Source organism: Malania oleifera, chromosome 5 (genome assembly GCF_029873635.1).
Source record: "Malania oleifera isolate guangnan ecotype guangnan chromosome 5, ASM2987363v1, whole genome shotgun sequence".
NCBI classification, from domain to species: domain Eukaryota; kingdom Viridiplantae; phylum Streptophyta; class Magnoliopsida; order Santalales; family Ximeniaceae; genus Malania; species Malania oleifera.
Window position 1 is genome coordinate 92,207,221 of NC_080421.1, and position 17,704 is coordinate 92,224,924.

General features: G+C 35.3%; 1 protein-coding gene across 2 annotated transcripts in view; it reads left to right on the plus strand.

The window, feature by feature from the left end:
• Window positions 1-213: 213 nt before the first annotated feature.
• The window catches only part of LOC131156156 (autophagy-related protein 18g-like), a 39,335-nt gene continuing 21,844 nt past the window's right edge, over window positions 214-17,704 (plus strand). The window contains exon 1 of one of the 2 annotated variants that reach the window (XM_058109615.1): window positions 214-758. In XM_058109615.1, the coding sequence (XP_057965598.1) occupies window positions 585-758 (174 nt within the window). In that variant the 5' untranslated portion in view covers window positions 214-584. The remainder of the gene's footprint in view (window positions 759-17,704) is intronic. The other variant, XM_058109614.1, reaches the window with a different exon arrangement.

Below are 17,704 nucleotides of genomic sequence, written 5' to 3' on the forward strand. Positions count from 1 at the left end.
TTATGTATTGTTTTTATAACATGAATTTTTAACTGACAATCCTAATTGAACTTGTACTAGACATATCCTAAACTTTTATACAAGATTCAGACTTTAATTATCTTTTTTAGATGCACACAATATTTCTTTGAAATTGAATCGAGAGTATTATGTTTGGTAAAAATTGAATAGGCCAATCATTAAATATGTATATTAAAGCTTGTTAGGATGGTCTTTGAGAGGAAGAGAACAAAATATGTGACAATGATGCATGTTTCCTTTGCTTTTGCTTCTTGCAATTTCTACCTCAATTCCCAAATATGTATAATATTTGCTTTTGTCTATACGAGTCATCCTCAGCTTCCGCAAGAGTAGGCAATTCATCACGAGTCAAGCTACAACTGCGAAGCACGGATGAAAATCCTTCGGATTCTTCTTCCCTATTAGACTCCCATCGGGAATTCCTCGGATGATATTTCCGTTTCCGATCGCACGCGGTCGGAGATGCTCGTCGGCGGCGGCGGAGGTGGCGGCTGCCGCGGAGGGATGTGCGGGAGCTGAGCCGTCGGTTTCGTGGTGGGGAGAAAGGTGGGTTTGGGAAGAGGATGAAGAAGGGGAGGGAGAGGAACAATGGATTGTTGCCTAATTATCTGAATGTAATTACGTCTTGTATCAAGACCGTCTCCAGCAACGCCGGCTCTGTTGCTTCCACCGTCCGCTCCGCCGGCGCCTCCGTTGCCGCTTCGGTTTCGGCGGCTTCTGAGGACAACCGAGATAAGGTCCTTTCTAATTTTTTTTTAAAAAAATTATTATTATTATTTTTTACATTTTTGTGTACTTTTTGTTTCATTTCGAGTGGGTTTGTTGTTAATTTTGCTTCCTACTTGGGCTTTTTGTTTTTTTTTTTCGGTGCTTGATTTTTGTACTTGGTTATGTGTTTTGGACATGGTGAGCATTAAAAGGTCTTGACTTGATTGATTTGATTTTTAAAAATGTATATGCCTATGCTTTTAAGTTCATATGATGCTTGTTCATGATTCCTCCCTTCCCGGGGTCAATTGAAGCATGTAAGCCCAAAGGCATTATTATTGTTATGCGGACAGAAGTTATTCACCTAGACAATAACCAAGGACTTCATTTAAGGTTTCAAGAAATTTAGGACCTCCTTGAGATTTGCCAAATAGACACAAACCTTCTCTTGTATTTTACAAAAAGACAAGTTTTTGAAGGGGAAATTTGGATCTTTTTGGCAAACTTCGGTGGAGGTTTGTGTCATTTTTAAAACCTCAAGGGAGGTCAATAGAATTTTTGAAACCTTAGGGACGTCTTTGTTTTTTGTCAAACCTTAGGAGAGGTTAGTGTCTTTTGCCCTTATTAATATTATTACTACTGTTACTAATATTTATTTTTTAAATCTCAACTTGATGCATGCAAAACCAAACTTGATCAATTGTAGATGAACCAAGTTTTGTTTGGTTTCTAGTAAACTAGTGGAAAAGGAAAAGGGAAAGTTAAGATTTAGATTCTTGGACTTGAATTATAAGTCATGGAAATTTCTAAAAAAATAATTTATGAAATTATTGAATAATTTAAGACTTCTTTTACAAAAAATAATCTAGTAAAATATATTTTTTATTCCATAATCCTAAATTATTACCACTTTAAAATAATTCTTAATTATGAAATTAATTTTATATATTTTTAAATACTTAATAAATTTGAAGTTTGAAGTTAGAATTTAAAGTATTGTTAGTCAACATTTCAAGAAAAATCTGTGTCTAAACCTTCACAAGAAGGGCATCATTTTGTCCTGAACTAATTATAGAACAACTGAACAAGTATGCAGATTGTGAGGGGGTAAAAACCGGTACTTAAATTATCCGCTGACCTCAACATATTCCATGGCTGACTAATGGCAGACTCATGTTTGATACAAAAAACTAAATTAGTGGTGATCCCAATGCACCTTCAGCAATGCATTGGGGATGTTCCCATAATCATGCCTAAACTTGAGGGAGTTAGTTCCATGATTCTCCACCAGTTTAGAGGCATATTTGGTTTGAGAAGTTCCATTTTGATGGGCCCCACAGTTAGAAAGAAAGGAATGGGACGAGAGATGAAAATGAAGGAATGAGCTTATCTAATAGCCAAGGGCTGAGGCATGTTATAAGAATCCATTGTCATGCCCTAGCATTGGTGCATGCTAAATGCAAGCCATAGGTCTCTAGGAAACATCAACTCCCTGATTAGCATGCACTTACTAAGCCGAGGGTAGGATCCTTTGAAGATCATCTAAAACTATAGAGTAGCAGCAGTATGAAGAACAGATAACTTGGTGGAAAGAGCACCTTATGAAGCATAAAAAAGGAATTTGAACAATAATGGAAAATTTTATCTTATTAGTAAAAAAAGGAAATTGTATTTAGGGAAGAAAAGATATTCTTGCATTAGTGTTAGAATAATTTCACAATAAATCAGCTTAAAAGAATGGAAGGTGCATTAGTGTTCAGCTTGTGACACAAAGTAATGCACACTTGCATCGTGCCACGCAATAACAAGTCAGATGCATCTTCATCCAAGTAAGAGGATCAACCTTTTAAGAGGTCTTCTCGACATTGGCCAAGATGAGGATTGGTCCTTCATAATTACATAGTAGTCTCCTATTTTGGTCCCATAGCGACTTGATGTGTTCTAGATGAAGCTTAACAAGCACCAAGTGACCCACGTTGAAGTGCAACGACCTTTTCCTTTGATAACCCCACTTCTTCATCTGTTTGGAAGCTTTTTTCAGGTAGGGTTGGGCAATTTTTGCTTTCAATCTCCATTCTTGCTAAAGATGTACAATCTTAGACTCTTTCCTTTGTAAGGCTCGGCTCGTCTACTGTATGAGATAACAGGTTGTTGGCCTGTAACAAGCTCAAAAAGACTCTTGTCGATTGTTGAACTCTTTTGGACATTTAAACATAATTGAACCAAGTCAAGTGGCTGCACTCAATTCTCATGGTTGTTGGTGACAAAATGTGCAAGTACTCCTTTAATTGCCTGTTGAATATCTTTTCCTATGTATCTGGTTGCAGGTGGTAGCTTTAAGAGATGTCAACTGTGAGCTAAGGATTCTTAAATATTCTATCCTTAAGTTTCTAGTGGATCTTGTGTGTCGGTCACTGCTCTCTCTTGGGAACATTCCTATACTTCACGATGTGTTTAAAGAACAATTATGCTCTTTCCATTGCCCAAAAGTAATTTAGTGTTGGTATGAAAGTAACTTTGAAAACGTGTCTGTGACTAGTGTAGACCCCATGTCCTCGACTTTTAGTAGGTTGTTAATGAAGTCAAATGAGACACTCTCCCATAGTTTAATTGGTGCTGAAGAGGTTCCAATAGATCTATGGTCTTCTTCCTTTTGACCTTGTCTTTCCAGTAGCAAGGTTGTTAGAATTGGGATTCTAAGTGGGATCGTCGGAGGGGTCTGACGGATCAAATCGTAGAATCCGATCAAGAATCGCAAGACTTCTACTTTCAATGTAAAATAAATATTAAAAAATTATATATGTGGAACTTTATGACAAGTCTTATGACTAAAAACTTGATTAGTAACTCTGTAAGTATAGGAAGTTAAAAATCCAATAAAGAGTTTAAACAATAAAAAGAAGAAAAAGAAGAAATGCTAGAAAACAGGAAAAGTAGTATTAGAAAAACGGTGCCCACTGTCGAGTCTTTTCAAGAAGCAGATATGTTTTGAAGCATACCTATGCAGCTGTGCTGGGGCTGCTGGCTTGGCTGTTTTCTTGGCTGCTGCTGATCAAACAGCAAGAAACTCTGTATTCAAGAGGACTGAGGTGTTCTTGTTGAACACCAAAAAGGAAAGAGGACAAAGGACTGAGTTCTTGTCGAACACCAAGAACTCTGGTTGTTAAAACACCTAATAACTGCTGATCAAACAGCAAGACTGCGGGCTGCTGCTGATTGAGTACCAGTCATTAGATGGAGGGCTCTCTGGTTGTTGAATAGGAGAGAAATTTAGGGACCGTTTGATATTATTGTCAAAAATTAGAGGAACAAAAACCAAAAACTAGAAATAGAAACTAAAAACTACAAACCAACAATCTTTTTGGTTAGCATTTATAAAACTAATACAAATTAAGAACTTAATTAAAAAATGCTCATTTTCATCTTTAAATCAAATAATATTATAAAAATTTGATTAAAATAATAAAAGTACAAATAATACACATTTAAAAATTACTATAATAAAAATTAAATTTATTATAATTATTTTACTTAATTGTTCTACTTTCAAATTTTACTTTGCAATAAAAATTTTATTGGACATTACAATTAAAAAATAGTAAAAGTATTTTATAATTAACATTATTATTGTTTTTTGAAATCTATGTATATTTTTATTTTAATTATATTTAAATTCATATGATCATTTAATTTTGATTTTAATTTAAAGTGTATAAAATGAATAATTTAATCCAAAAAACTATTTCTAGATATCAAAATTTTTGGCAACAAGTTGCCAAAACAATTGAAAACCATAAAATCCGGTTTTCAGCTTTTTGACAAATAGCAAAAAACTGACAATAGAAACAGAATACTGACAACATAAACAAATGTACTTTATAATCTGTTTCCTCACTGTGGAGAAACAGAAACAAAAAACAAAAAACAATAACGATACCAAACAGACCCTTAGGTGTTGGGTTGCTAAACTTCAATGAGGAGTATAGGACTGAGGTGTCAAACTCCAGGGAAGTTAAGTGCAGATTCTACTGAATCTGTTCACCATTGGGAGGTTGAGAGCTATTTTGCTTGCCCCAGTTTTTGAAGACTTTGGACCAAACATAAACCTTTTGGGGCCTTTGGGGCAAGAAAAACATGTATTAGGCCACATTATCGAAGCCTTAAAAAAAAAAGAAAAAAAAAAAAAACCAATCTAGGTAACAAATTAGGATATGTATGATTTGTACTTACGATTCTACGATTATGATTCTATGATTCTACCGATTCTTTTATGATTCTACCACGATTCTACTTGATTCTGATTTTTGTTGCAACTTGGATCATTTGGCTGAATCTAGATTATAGAATTGTATGATTCTACTATCCAGATTGCGATTTAATAACCATGGCTAGTAGGTAGGGATGTAAGGTTGCCTCTTCTTGTATGTGTGGCCACATTTGCTTTAGCAAATGCCAAAATTCAATGTCATCCTAGATGGATTGTCTACATGGTGTGATGATACTCCCACAATTTCTTCTTAGATCATCAACGCAAGGCCCAAAAAGAAGTTAATAGCAGAACACCAGAATTGGGGGTGCTTTGCCCTCTTCCACCAACTTTACAAGGTTTTGGAGTTTGGACAGTTGGATCTTTGACCGGGTTTTCCTTACTGCGCTCCTGTGTTGTCGAGGTAACTTTACTTACCATCAAGTCTGTTACATATTGTAAGGTTGCAGACCCAGCCTTCCCACATAGTGTATCTGCAACTTTGCAACTTGATTCATTCCCCTTGTCTTGTGCTAAAAGAAGAAATTAAACTCTTAATAATTCTTGTCAATGGCTTGGGCAATAATTTAGTTTGTCTGAAGAAATAGCTAGTAGTTGAGTTATTCGTCTTCACCACTAATTTAGATCTAAGCAAATATTGCTGCCACATTTTTCGACAAGAATCACTACTAGCGTCTCCTTTTCTTGAGCTCTGTACATCTGCTAAGCTTCATTAAGCTATGACTCTCGTATGTAACAAGATGCTTATCTTGTAACTAGATTCCCTTGAGGGCATTGTCTTATGTACTTGTTTGTATCTCAAAGGGTTTCATAATGTCTAAAAGAGCTAGTATCGGATCCTTATCTTGACTTCCTTAAGTTGTAAGGCTCCTTGGCACTCCTCTAGCTAGTTTCACCTATGACCGTTTTTCAGCAATATTGTTGAAGGGGTAGTTCTCCTTAAGCTCAACGAACTTGCAATAGTAATTGGCGAGTCCAAGAAAGGATTGTTTTTGGGATCTCCCAATCTTGAATAGCTCCCACATTCTCCACAGCCATTTAGATACGACCTTGTTTTATGACATTATCGAGAAATTTGGGTGATAGAACAATATGTCCAAAAGTGGGATTGCGGGTATCAATTTTAGTGAGGGTGATTTGGAGACTTCTTCTAGTTTAGCCCATTATAGTACTTTGGATTGACCTTTAACTTGGGATTTCTACTAGTTGGCAGTCCTAACTCTACTTTTTGGGAACCAGTGGTGAAGAGAGTGGGTAGTAGATTGGAAGGTTGGAAGAGGACTTACTTATCTTTAGGGGGTCATATTACTCTTATTAGTGCTGTTCTTTCCAACATTCCCATCTATTTTCTCCCGCTTTTTAGATTTCCAATAGAGGTGACTCTAGCATTGGAGAAAATTATGAGAGATTTTATGTGGTCAAGTGTTGGGGATGAGAAAAGAGGTCATTTAGTTAGTTGGGAGAAGGTGAAACAACCTAAGTCGGAAGGGGGTTTGGGCCTTGGGAAAATTTAGTGTCTAAAAACATCTCCTTAGTGGGTAAATGGCTTTGTTGATTCCCTCTGGAGGTTGAATCTTATGACGTATGGTTATTAAAAGCAAGTATGGTATGCATAGGAATTGTTGGAATTCTAGGGGTAGTGGTGTGGTTTCTTATGCTAGTCCTTAAAAATTTATTTCTTAAGTAGCTTAGTTCTTCTTTCCTCTTATCCATTACTGTATTGGAAATGGGAATCATATTCGATTCTTGGAAGATGTTTGGGTAGGTGAGGTGCCTTTGGAATATTTCTTCCTTTGTCTTTCTAGATTGTTCCTCCTGCATAATGCTTCGACCATGCTTTTTATTTGTTAGAGGGGGCGGGGGGGTTGATATCTTTCTTGAGATTTTCATTTCTTTAGAAATCTCAATCAGAGAGAGAATGAGAATATGGCTTTGTTGTTGAATATGCTGAATTCTTTTGTTTCTTGAATGGGGTGATCCGAGAGTTTGGATTGGGGATTCTTCTAGTTCATCTTCCACTTAATCGTTTTTTGCTCAATTGTTGAAAATACCAAATCTCTCTCCTTTTCTATTGTATGAAAGCTAAGGGTCTGTTTGGTATCATTGCTGTTTCCTTTTTTCTTTTTCTATTTCTTCACAGTGAAAAAATAGATTATAAAAAATGTTTTTGTTTCAGTTGTTAGTTTTCTATTTCTGTTGCTGATTTTTAGCTATTTTCCAAAAGATTGAAGAGTAGATTTTATGATTTTTAGTTGTTTTGGCAACCCGTTGCCAGAAATTTTAATATCCAAAAACGTTTTTTTTTTGAATTAAAGTTTTCATTTTATACACTTTTAAAATTGAAATCAAAATTAAATGATCATATAAATTTAAATATAATTAAAATAAAAATATACATAAATTTTAAAAAATAATAGTAAAGCCAGTTACAAAATACTTTTACTATTTTTCAATTGTCATGTCTAATAAAATTTTTATTGTAAAGTAAAATTTTGAAAGTAAAACAATTATGTAAAATAATTATAATAAATTTTATTTTTTATTATAGTAATTTTTTAAATGTGTATTATTTGTAATTTTATTATTTTAACCATATTTTTATAATATTTTGTTTTAAATATAAAAATGAGCATTTTTTTTAATTAATTTTTACTTTTTGTTAGTTTTATAAATGTTAACCAAATAGGTTGCTGATTTTTAGTTTTTAGTTTTTGTTTCTAGTTTTTGGTTTTCGTTTCTCAATTTTTTGACAATGATACCGAACAACCCCTAAAGTTCCTTGTAAGACCAGGGCTTTTATGTGGCATTCTCGCAACAGACTTAATACCAATGATTTGTTGCAACTGAGGAGACCTTACAAGGCCATCAGTTTGAATGTTTGTGTTATGTGGTTGGAAGGCAGCAAGACCAGCAATAATTTTTTTCTAGATTGCAGGATGGTTAGGCAGCTTTGGGTTTTTCTTTTCTTGGTCTTTGGGGAGGCCTTGGTAATTCCTGCAATGGTGGATGTTTTCAATACTTTGCATAATGGTATGATACAATGGTATGATAAATTGGCGGAAAAGGATTCATATAGCCGACCCCACCTAGTGGGACTTAAGGCTTGGTTTTTTTTTTGTTGTTGTTGTTGTTGTTGTAAGAAAGGAAATATTTTGTGGAAATGTGCAGTGTTTGGCATTTTCTGGACATTGTGGATCAAAAGGAATGCAAGGATGTTAAATGACAAATTAAATTTTGTGCATTTCCTTTGCGATAGAGTTGCTTTCGGGGCTTCTTTTTGGGCTCATTTTTTGGGATTTTTTTTTTCAAGGAGTGCTTTTATTGGGTCTCCAAAGAGATTGGAGAGTGGCTTCGATGTAATGTTTTTATTTATTGTGTCTTTTTGCTTTGTTTAGGAGGATTTCTTATCCGCATTTCAGTGTGATACCTTACGCTTATCTTTAACATATCTTCTTAAAAAAAAAAAAAAAAACAAAACAAAGAAAAGGAAAAATTATAAAAGAAAACATTACCAAGAAGTTTGATACTCATATGAGTGAAGGAACACTTCTCTTTCTTCACATAAAGTTGTTCTCCTTGAACCCGTTGAACACCTTCCAGAGATGCTCTCTGTGTTTCTCTAGGCTGGAACTATAGAAAACAATGTCATCTAGAGATACCATGATGAACTTGTTGAAGCGAAACATGTGATTCATCAACCTAAGATTGTTGGCGCATTTGTCAACCCAAAGGAAATCACCAAGAATTTATACGCCTCATATTTTGTCACACACGTAGTCTTTGACTCATCATTGCTATCCCCACTTGATGGTAATATGATTGCAACTTAAGTTTGTTGAAATACTTGGCATGGCTTAGTTGAGTGGATGGGATGCTTCTTGCTCATACTCAGTAGTTCACACTTCACACACATATGCATGCTCCCATCATGTTTTCTCTGAAATAACACTGGTGTTTTGAAAGATTCTTTGGAAGGATGTGTTTAACTTGCATCCAATAACTCATCAAGCTGCTTTCTTAATTTTGCAAATGTTGGAGGCACTATCCCATCCCTTTAGCAAGAGGCTTCACCCCTTGTAACAACTTAATCTCTTGCTCTACATTTCATTGCAGACGACACATAGGCAAGTAGTGTGGTAGCTTATCCAGCATCACAACTTTGTACTATTCCAACACATCTTGGATGGAAGCACTAGCGCTTGTCCTATGTCTTCGCCCACGACTAGTGAGGCAAGATAAGTTAGTTCACCCTTCTCAATTCCTTCTTGAGTTACATGGTAGAGAGGAACTTCTTATCATCTCCTTTTCTTGCCACAACTTGCACCACGCAAAGGGTGATTACCCATATGACAAAGAGAACTAGTGAACAACATCACTACCACCTTAGTCTCCCTTAATAATTTTGTTCCAAGTATTACTTGAAAAAAACATCAATTGGAACTTGTAGTGAAATTTGCATGTCCACCCCATTGGCCAAGCTTCATAGTCATTTTCTTAGCTACTCCAGTGTATAGTGGGTCCAAAAGCAATGGTTCACTTGTTTCCTTGTCCATGAGGACCTTGGTATTTAAAATAGCACAAGGCCTTAAATTTTGATTTTGAATAAAATTTTAAAGATCCAGAAGTAAGGAAATTTTGATGAAAATTTTGATTTCCACATCAATTTCGTTTTTGATTTGAGAAAATATCGATGGAAATTACTAGTAAAGCGAAAATTTTTCATGAAATTTAGAAATTGTTAATAGACATACTGATGTAAGTTTTAGGACTAATATATTACAAATTAAATAAATCTATGTTGTGTATGAGGTACAATAATTGTAATATAACATGTGTACTACATATTTGGTTCATGTAAATGAAATTCACAAATCAATTAAATATTATTTTCTATACAAAAAAGATAATTTAGACATGAATGGTTAAATAAAATGTTGTTCTAAGTTTCATTTTTCATCTAATTTCAAAAGCCCTTGTAATAATATAAAAATAAAAAGAGATAAACTAAGAGAATTTCACTTTGTGTCTAAATATTATAGTTGAATTTTGAGGAAATTTCATTCTATAGTTAAAATTTTGACAAGTTTAGCTAAAATTTCGAGATTTTGATAAATTTCAAATGATTTGTTGAAATTTCAGTGGAAATTATTAAGGTAGAAATTGACTATCATTGTAGAAATTTTGACAAAAATTTGAACAATTTTGTGGAAATTTAAGACCATGGATGACACAAGTAGGGTGAGCATTTGATTGGTATAGTTAATTTAGTTAATTGACCGAATTAAGCGAAAAATTTTGGCTAAAGAAACCTGTTAACCAAACCGAACGAAGCCAAAATTCCAGATTAACCGAACCTGAAAATTGACCGAATTGAGTTTCGATTAAATCAATTAATCGATTTAATATTTTAATGTATATAATATGTAAAATTTATATAAATTTTCATGAATAAAATAAGTATAAAATTATTAATTATTAATGTATACTAATTGGTTAATTTAGTTACTGAACATATTAAACTCTAAATCAAACCAAAAATAAAAATTTAGTGAAAATGAAAACCAAACTGAACCGCTGAATTTACTTATTTAATTTGATTAATTCGGTTAAGGTTAGATTATGCTCACCTTTAAGCACAAGTGCTCTTCCCATTGACTCACAGATCCCTAAACATTAGTCCTTTAGCTTGGGTAACTTAGTGTCTTCATCTACCACTCCAATGCATTGAGTAACTGCTTTGCACCCATCCTTGGGGTGCCTTGTGTCTCCTCTGTAGTGAAATATTGAAAGGCGTTAAGTGAGGACTTGTCAGCAACTCTATGAGGGCCTCAACATAAGAAGCACGATATCTTACCCTTACCACTAAATGTGTTGAAATATTGAGATGAAGATGCTTATTTGAAGTTGATGCCTGGCCACATTTATCTTTCTTGAAAGACTTTCTGTAGTTTCTGCTTAGTGTGCTAGTTTCCTTATGCATGGGGGAACTCTTTCTAGCATAATCTGTCAAGCATTCCACAACAGCCTTTGTAGTTGGTAAGTCTTGAACTCTTTGTCTATGAAGTTTGAATAAGTTTAAGCTACTAGGCTGTGAGCCAACAATATATGTCAAGCTTTAACACTCCCTCGAACATGCAGCCCAACAGTATGCGGAGAGATAAATACAAGATAGATGACACCCATTACAAGGAATACAATAATTTTTTAAACACCACATAATAAAGACAGGCAGCGAGAGTAGAACCCAGGACCTCTAAGTAACCAACTTTGGTACCATGTTAGAATACCACTTTACCTAAAAGAAATATTTTAAAAGGCGAAGGCATAAGGCAAGGCGCTCTAACCCTTAAGAGGCAAGGCGTAAGCCTTAAGGTGTTGGAGTGTAATCTTTTTGAGATTTTATTTTTATATAAAAATATTTAAATAAGTTTCATGTTTTAAAAATTAAGAAAATTAAGAAAATCACAAATATAATACAAAAAAAAAAAATCAAATATAATTTGCAAACTACTCGTGTCCATTAAAAAATAATTGCTAACTTAAATTCTTTATGTAAGTCATGATAAGTGATAGCTATAACATTACAAAGTTCATATTATTTTTCAAGATCTAAGGTACAACTCAATTGTTTTGGAAAGGTTGAGGTTCAAGAGTTTTAGAAATCAACTCATATTATGACATTCCTTTTATATAAACACAGAGTTAATATTTTCTAGCCAAATCTTACTTAAGAATCACACACCCAAAATGCATAAGCCTTAAGTAAAAAGGTGCAAAAAAGGCACATGTTTTGTGCAAATTCGTAAGCCTCAGTGTGTAATGCGTTTGCTTTTTTGGGATTTGGTATTTTAGATTGAGCCTCAAGGCGTTTTAGGCATGCCTTGTCTTGAGGTAAAAAGCCTGAAGGCGAGCCTCGATTAGGCCTCTTAAAACGTTGTCTAAAAGCATAAGCTGCTAGGTTGTGGCTAAGCTTTAACAAATGTTAGAATATCACCTTAAAGATTAAGCTGCTAGGTTGTGGTCTGACAATGTATATCAAGTTTTGATAAATATTAGAATATCACTTTACGTAAAGCTTAAGCTACTAGGTTGTCAGCTAACAATATATATCAAGCTTTAACACTCCCTCGCATGTGCAGCCTAATGACCCGTGGAGAGATAAATGCATGATTGATAAAACCCATTACAGTGAATACACTAATTTTTAAACACCAAATAATAAAATGCAGGCAACAAGACTAGAACATAGGACCTTTTGGTAACCAACTCTGATACCATGTTAGATTATCACTCTACCTAAAAGCTTAAGCTGCTAGGTTGTGGGCCAACAATGAATATCAAGCTTTCACACTCCCCTACACATGCAACTCGACAACACGTGGAGAGATAAACAAATGATAAACAACACCCATTGTAGGAAATAAGCTAATTCTTAACGAATAAACAATAAACGTGGGCAACAAGACTAGAACCTAGGACCACTTGGTAACTAGCTCTGATATCATGTTAGAATACCACTTCACCTAAAAGCTTAGGCTACTAGGTTGCGAGCCAACAATGTATATTAAGTTTTAACGAAGTTCAACCTTTGTTGACTCAAGGAAGCAGAACATCTTGTCTTTCTCTAACATGTCTTGGATATCCAACATCAAAGTAGAGAATTGTTTCACATACTCCCTCACTATCCTGGTATGCTTAAAATCTCACAGTTTTCGTTGAGCATCATACTTAACATTCTCAGGAAATTGGATGTTGAGCTCTCTTTTCAAGTCAGCCCAAGTATATGTTGCACACTGACCATTTTGAATCTCACTGTACTTGGTAGGCCATGCCTAGCGTCTGCACTCAAGTACATTGTAGCCCATGGATACTTTTGCCTCCATTTCGGTCTTAACTGCACAAAAGTGTTGCTCCATGTCAAATAAGTTCTCCAACTTGACATTTTGGGAACTCTCTATATGCTTTATGTTTTGGAACCTTTTTTCTCCTATATTCTACCCCTCTAGAAATGAAATTCCGGGGAGTATGAAACGTGAGGTTCATCTTGTTGGAAGCTCATCCATTTGGTGTTATAGTGCTTCCATCATGTCACAAAAATCTTCCGTCAATTCCTCAATGGAACCTTGTTGTTTCCATAACTTGGGACATCTCTATGACCACATGGTTGGTAGCCTTAGCTTGCACATCTAGTGCATCAATTCTTTTGCTATTAGTGTGCTGCATGGTTTTCCACGATGCTTCAGACAATCCCACAATCCCAAGACAACTAAATCATGAAGCAATTAACCAAGCTTTGACATCAAGTGTCACAGGCTGATCACTTCACACCATTTGAATGGCTATGTGGCACTAGTCGTAGCACACCAGCTTAAGTAGTCAATTGAAAGGAGACTGCGTTTCACCATATGAAAAAATTCACAACCATAGAATACAAATGAAGCGGAAGCAATAAGCAAATATGAAAGTAAACACGAGTCACGTGGTAAATTGCTATAAAGCAATGCAATTGATTTATAATTGATTTATCATCCCTTCCTAGGCAAACATGTGTTTAGCAAGGGAGGCAAGTTGGCTAAACACGTTTACAATAGTTTGTGAGTTATATGATGATTGATGAACATTCACCCTTCCCGTAAGAGCTTTCTACGCAGTTCTTACTTTGGCCCTAGTAAACATCAATGCGACTGAAGGAGTCATACTTCCCTTTTACACGAAGGCATTATCATACTCAAAGAATAAAACTTACACTAGTGTTTACATGATGGTTACTCATCCCATGAGCACAAGACAAGCAGTCATAGGCAAGTATAATGCCCTCAACAAGCTTGGTGTGTGACACTTAGGGTCTCCATCACAAGCCCACAACAAATTAAGATATCAATGGAGACAGACATGTATAAAGTTCTTCAAAGGTCTCTAAGTATTCCATGTGGTACTTCTTTCAAAAAGGTTGATGAACAAGACAAACAAGAAGTAAAAGGCTCAAAAATTTGATTCAATTTCCAACAATCCCCCTTAAGGACCAAAGTTTGTGAGAAAACAAGATTTGGTTTTCTGTGGGTGATAAGGAGATCAATGCATAAGTGTTGATGTTTTATAGGTTTGAACGACACTTGGCACCTGTTGATACTTCACATATTAGTCACCTCTGCGGTATCTTTAACCTGACAAGGGTTTGTGAGGTGCTGATCCCGCCTGCACTTTTTTCTTAAGGACTGAGGCATATCCTGTGATATGCATGTCATATTCTTTTGTGGATGCTTGTGGGCCCATATCTTTTGGGAGGCAGGAGGTAGCTCCACCTCCAGATCCACATAGGTGAACTCATGAGTGTATGCTGCCCCACACCCCCTCAACAGCTATGAGTTTTTTAATAGCTTATGTTTAACCGAGTCAATTGGCAACATGCACCGCTCACAGCATAGGGAGGGATCATGTAGAGCTGAATATGGATTACAGAATCATGCCATGATTTTGTTAGTACTTGTTAATCTTGAGGAAATTCATGACAGCTATCCATCTGGGCAATTCACTCAATGGTCTTTAGTCCCATCTCTTTTGATGTTTCCAGCTCAATTTTCCTTCAAAAGCCTTTGGTGGGAGGATCTGTCAGGTTCGTGTCTGACCTCACATAGTCCATTGATGTCACTCCATTCTTTATCAGTTGCTGTTTCACACTAGTGTGCCTGAGGTGGACATGTCTTACTTGCTCTAGTATACAGTATACTTCATTTGTTATTGTGCCAATCACTCCTTGCTAGTCACAGTGAACAGATATAGATTTAGTTGTTTGTTTGCTGATGACCTGCCAACTCAAGAGTGATGAATTCAAATTCTTTTTCTGATTTAGCAATATAGGTGCTTAGAGGATTTCTCAGGAATGGCTATTCTAGCTAAGTTGAATACATAGCCACTAGTTAGAGTTTCCTTGATTTTTTCCTATTATCCAATTAACATTATAATTCCCTTCTAATACTACAGGAAATTTATCAATTTACAAACCCCTATGCCCTATTTATTGTACCCTTGAGCACATAAGGCAATGAGTCACAAGTCACAACATTCAAGTGTTCTTTTCTGGGGCTCTGTGTGTATATTTACTTAACCTACTAACTGCATTTACAATATCTGATCATGTGTAATTCACTAAGAATGTTACATTGCCAATGATTTTTGTGTTTTGTGATTAATCCATGCTGACCACTTATTTTTTCTTTGGGTGCATGCTGGGATTATAAGGTGTCATAATAGAGTCTACATCATTATGACTAAAACTTTCAAGGTAGTCTTTCAAGGGTCTATTTAATGTTTACACCTAACATAACAAATATCTCAGTCTCATCTGGATCTCTCTTGTGATTGTGGAAAGTCAAGAAATGTTTAATGGCAGTCATAGCATTATGATTTGCACCCAAAATAAGCAAATTATATACATATAAGGAAATAATTGTGCAACCAAATATATGTTCAAAAGAATTCCACATCTCTCTAGATTCAATAATGCTACTATACTCATAGAAGTTGTTTTCATTTGTAAGAGAATATATAAGGGACAACATTGTTGTGAGCATAGCCAATAAACAGGGAATTAACTGTTTAATGTCCATCTTATTCCTTTTAATGTCTGGTAAACTAACCCTAGCTAGGACCCCAAGACTTTGATGTATTTCAGGTTTGATGCTTTCTGAGTTCAGGGGCTTGTCGAGTTTTTTTTTTTTTTTTTGGAGGGGGGTGGGGGGACCTATTCAGCACATAACAGGCAGACAAGATGGCTGCATTCCACATGTTGGGGGCAACTCAGAATTTATGAATTAATTGTTCTATTTTTTTGTTTTGTTACTGCATGAGGTGTGATTATTTCATTTATTATTCCATGTTCTTCGCAATATTTCTTTAGTGTTGTAAAGTCATATTCAAACCCGTGTAATCTGATTCTTTGAATTCTTATATGAACTGATTTTCCACTTCACGTTTTATTTTAGAAATATTTCTTCTGCCTTGTTTTTAGCTATAAGTATATATTTTTTTATGTCCAGTCATCCATGAACATTATAAAATATTGTTTTCCTACCCTACTTATTGTACTCTTGAAGTCCCTGAGATCATTGTTTATTAGTTCAACCAAATATGATTCTCTTTCAATTGATTTGAAGGGTTTCTTTTGGTGTTTTGCTTCCTCACAAACTTCACATTTTGTAAAGTCACTATTGGTCAGATTTGGAATTACGTTCAAGTGTCTTGGTTTCTTAATTGATGCAATGTTTACATGTCCTAGCATAGCATGCTACAAAGCTAGAGATCCACCGATATTAGAAGCGAGAGATTTATTCATTCTCTAAATCAGCCCATTAGAAAACCCTAGCCCCTGTTACTGCATTGTGGGTAAGTACTAATTGATCAGGCCCAGCTGTGAGTCTGACACAGCCATATATAGCACTCATTATCAAGCACAAATCTAGAGATTCAATAATATAAGCAGAAGAGAGTGATTTAGTTCTTACAGTCAGCGTCAAGTACAAACTATAGATTCCACATATAAGAAGAAGAGGCATAGTTATTCATTTCTTATAGTCAGCTTCAAGGACAAATAATCTCCCTGTTAGAAAACCCTTTTTTGCAAACTCTCCTTTGCAGGTAATAACCAATTTATCAAATTCAAATGGGACTTTCACAGCAGCACTATTTGGAAAATCATTGGAATCATGATTCCTACGTATCTCAAGCACATTAAAAAAAAAAAAAAAGGGGGGGGCCAGCCTGGTGCATAAAGCTAGAGCTTTTCCAGAAGTGAGTTTTAGAAGAATCTTTCCTCTACTGAGGACTGCAACAGAGCAGGAGTTGCCCATTTAGATGCATTCTCCCTCATCCAATTTCTCTTATTCTTTAAACAGGTCCTTGTGGTCCCTGTACATACTACCCACTTGACCACGTTTCCCACCAAGATTATTTCTGAGATCACAGCAGCAATGGTCTCAGCTTCTGCAAAGTTTGCTCGAGGTCTAGTGTCTTGTTTGAGCATCTCCTTCTCGAATCTGAACCTACAGTTGTTTGCTTTGGGCCAATTTTTCCTGCAGACAAAGCAGGGTTGTTTGGATTTCTTTTAAATTTTATTGTGCCTCTGGATTGCTTGGATTTCTTTTGAATCTTTTGGTGCCTCTGGATTTGATTGTCTTGTCTACAGTTGGGAATTCTTCCTTTTTGTCATTTGTTCCCGAACATGTTGAACTTGCCCTAAGACTTCTGCTCAATGTAGTTAGCTCTGAAAAATTCAGGTGGTTTCGTTCTGTATTTTGATTCTGTTTCCCTCTTTTATTTTCAAGTGTCCCAAATTTTTTCAAGAGCATGGTTTTAAATCACGATAGTGGGTAGTGTGACGTAACGGTAATGGGTGTAATGGAAGCTGGAGTAGCGGATGTTACATAACAGGAAGCGAGTGTAACGGCCGTGAATTTTTTTCAAGCATGCACAACCTTGCGCATATTAGTGTATTTGCATGTTTTGAGCTTTTAAGCCTTCTTAGAAAGAGTTTTAGTGTATTTTGGATCCTTTAATTCATCTAACTAAGTTGTTTGGTAAGGGGCACAAAATTTACATTTTTTTTAAAACCACCGTTGACAGAAAAATTATGTGTGTGATCATACTTATGCTTTCTCATTGTTCTTATGCATGATCTTATGTGTGATAAATTAATTAATAAAACAAAATACA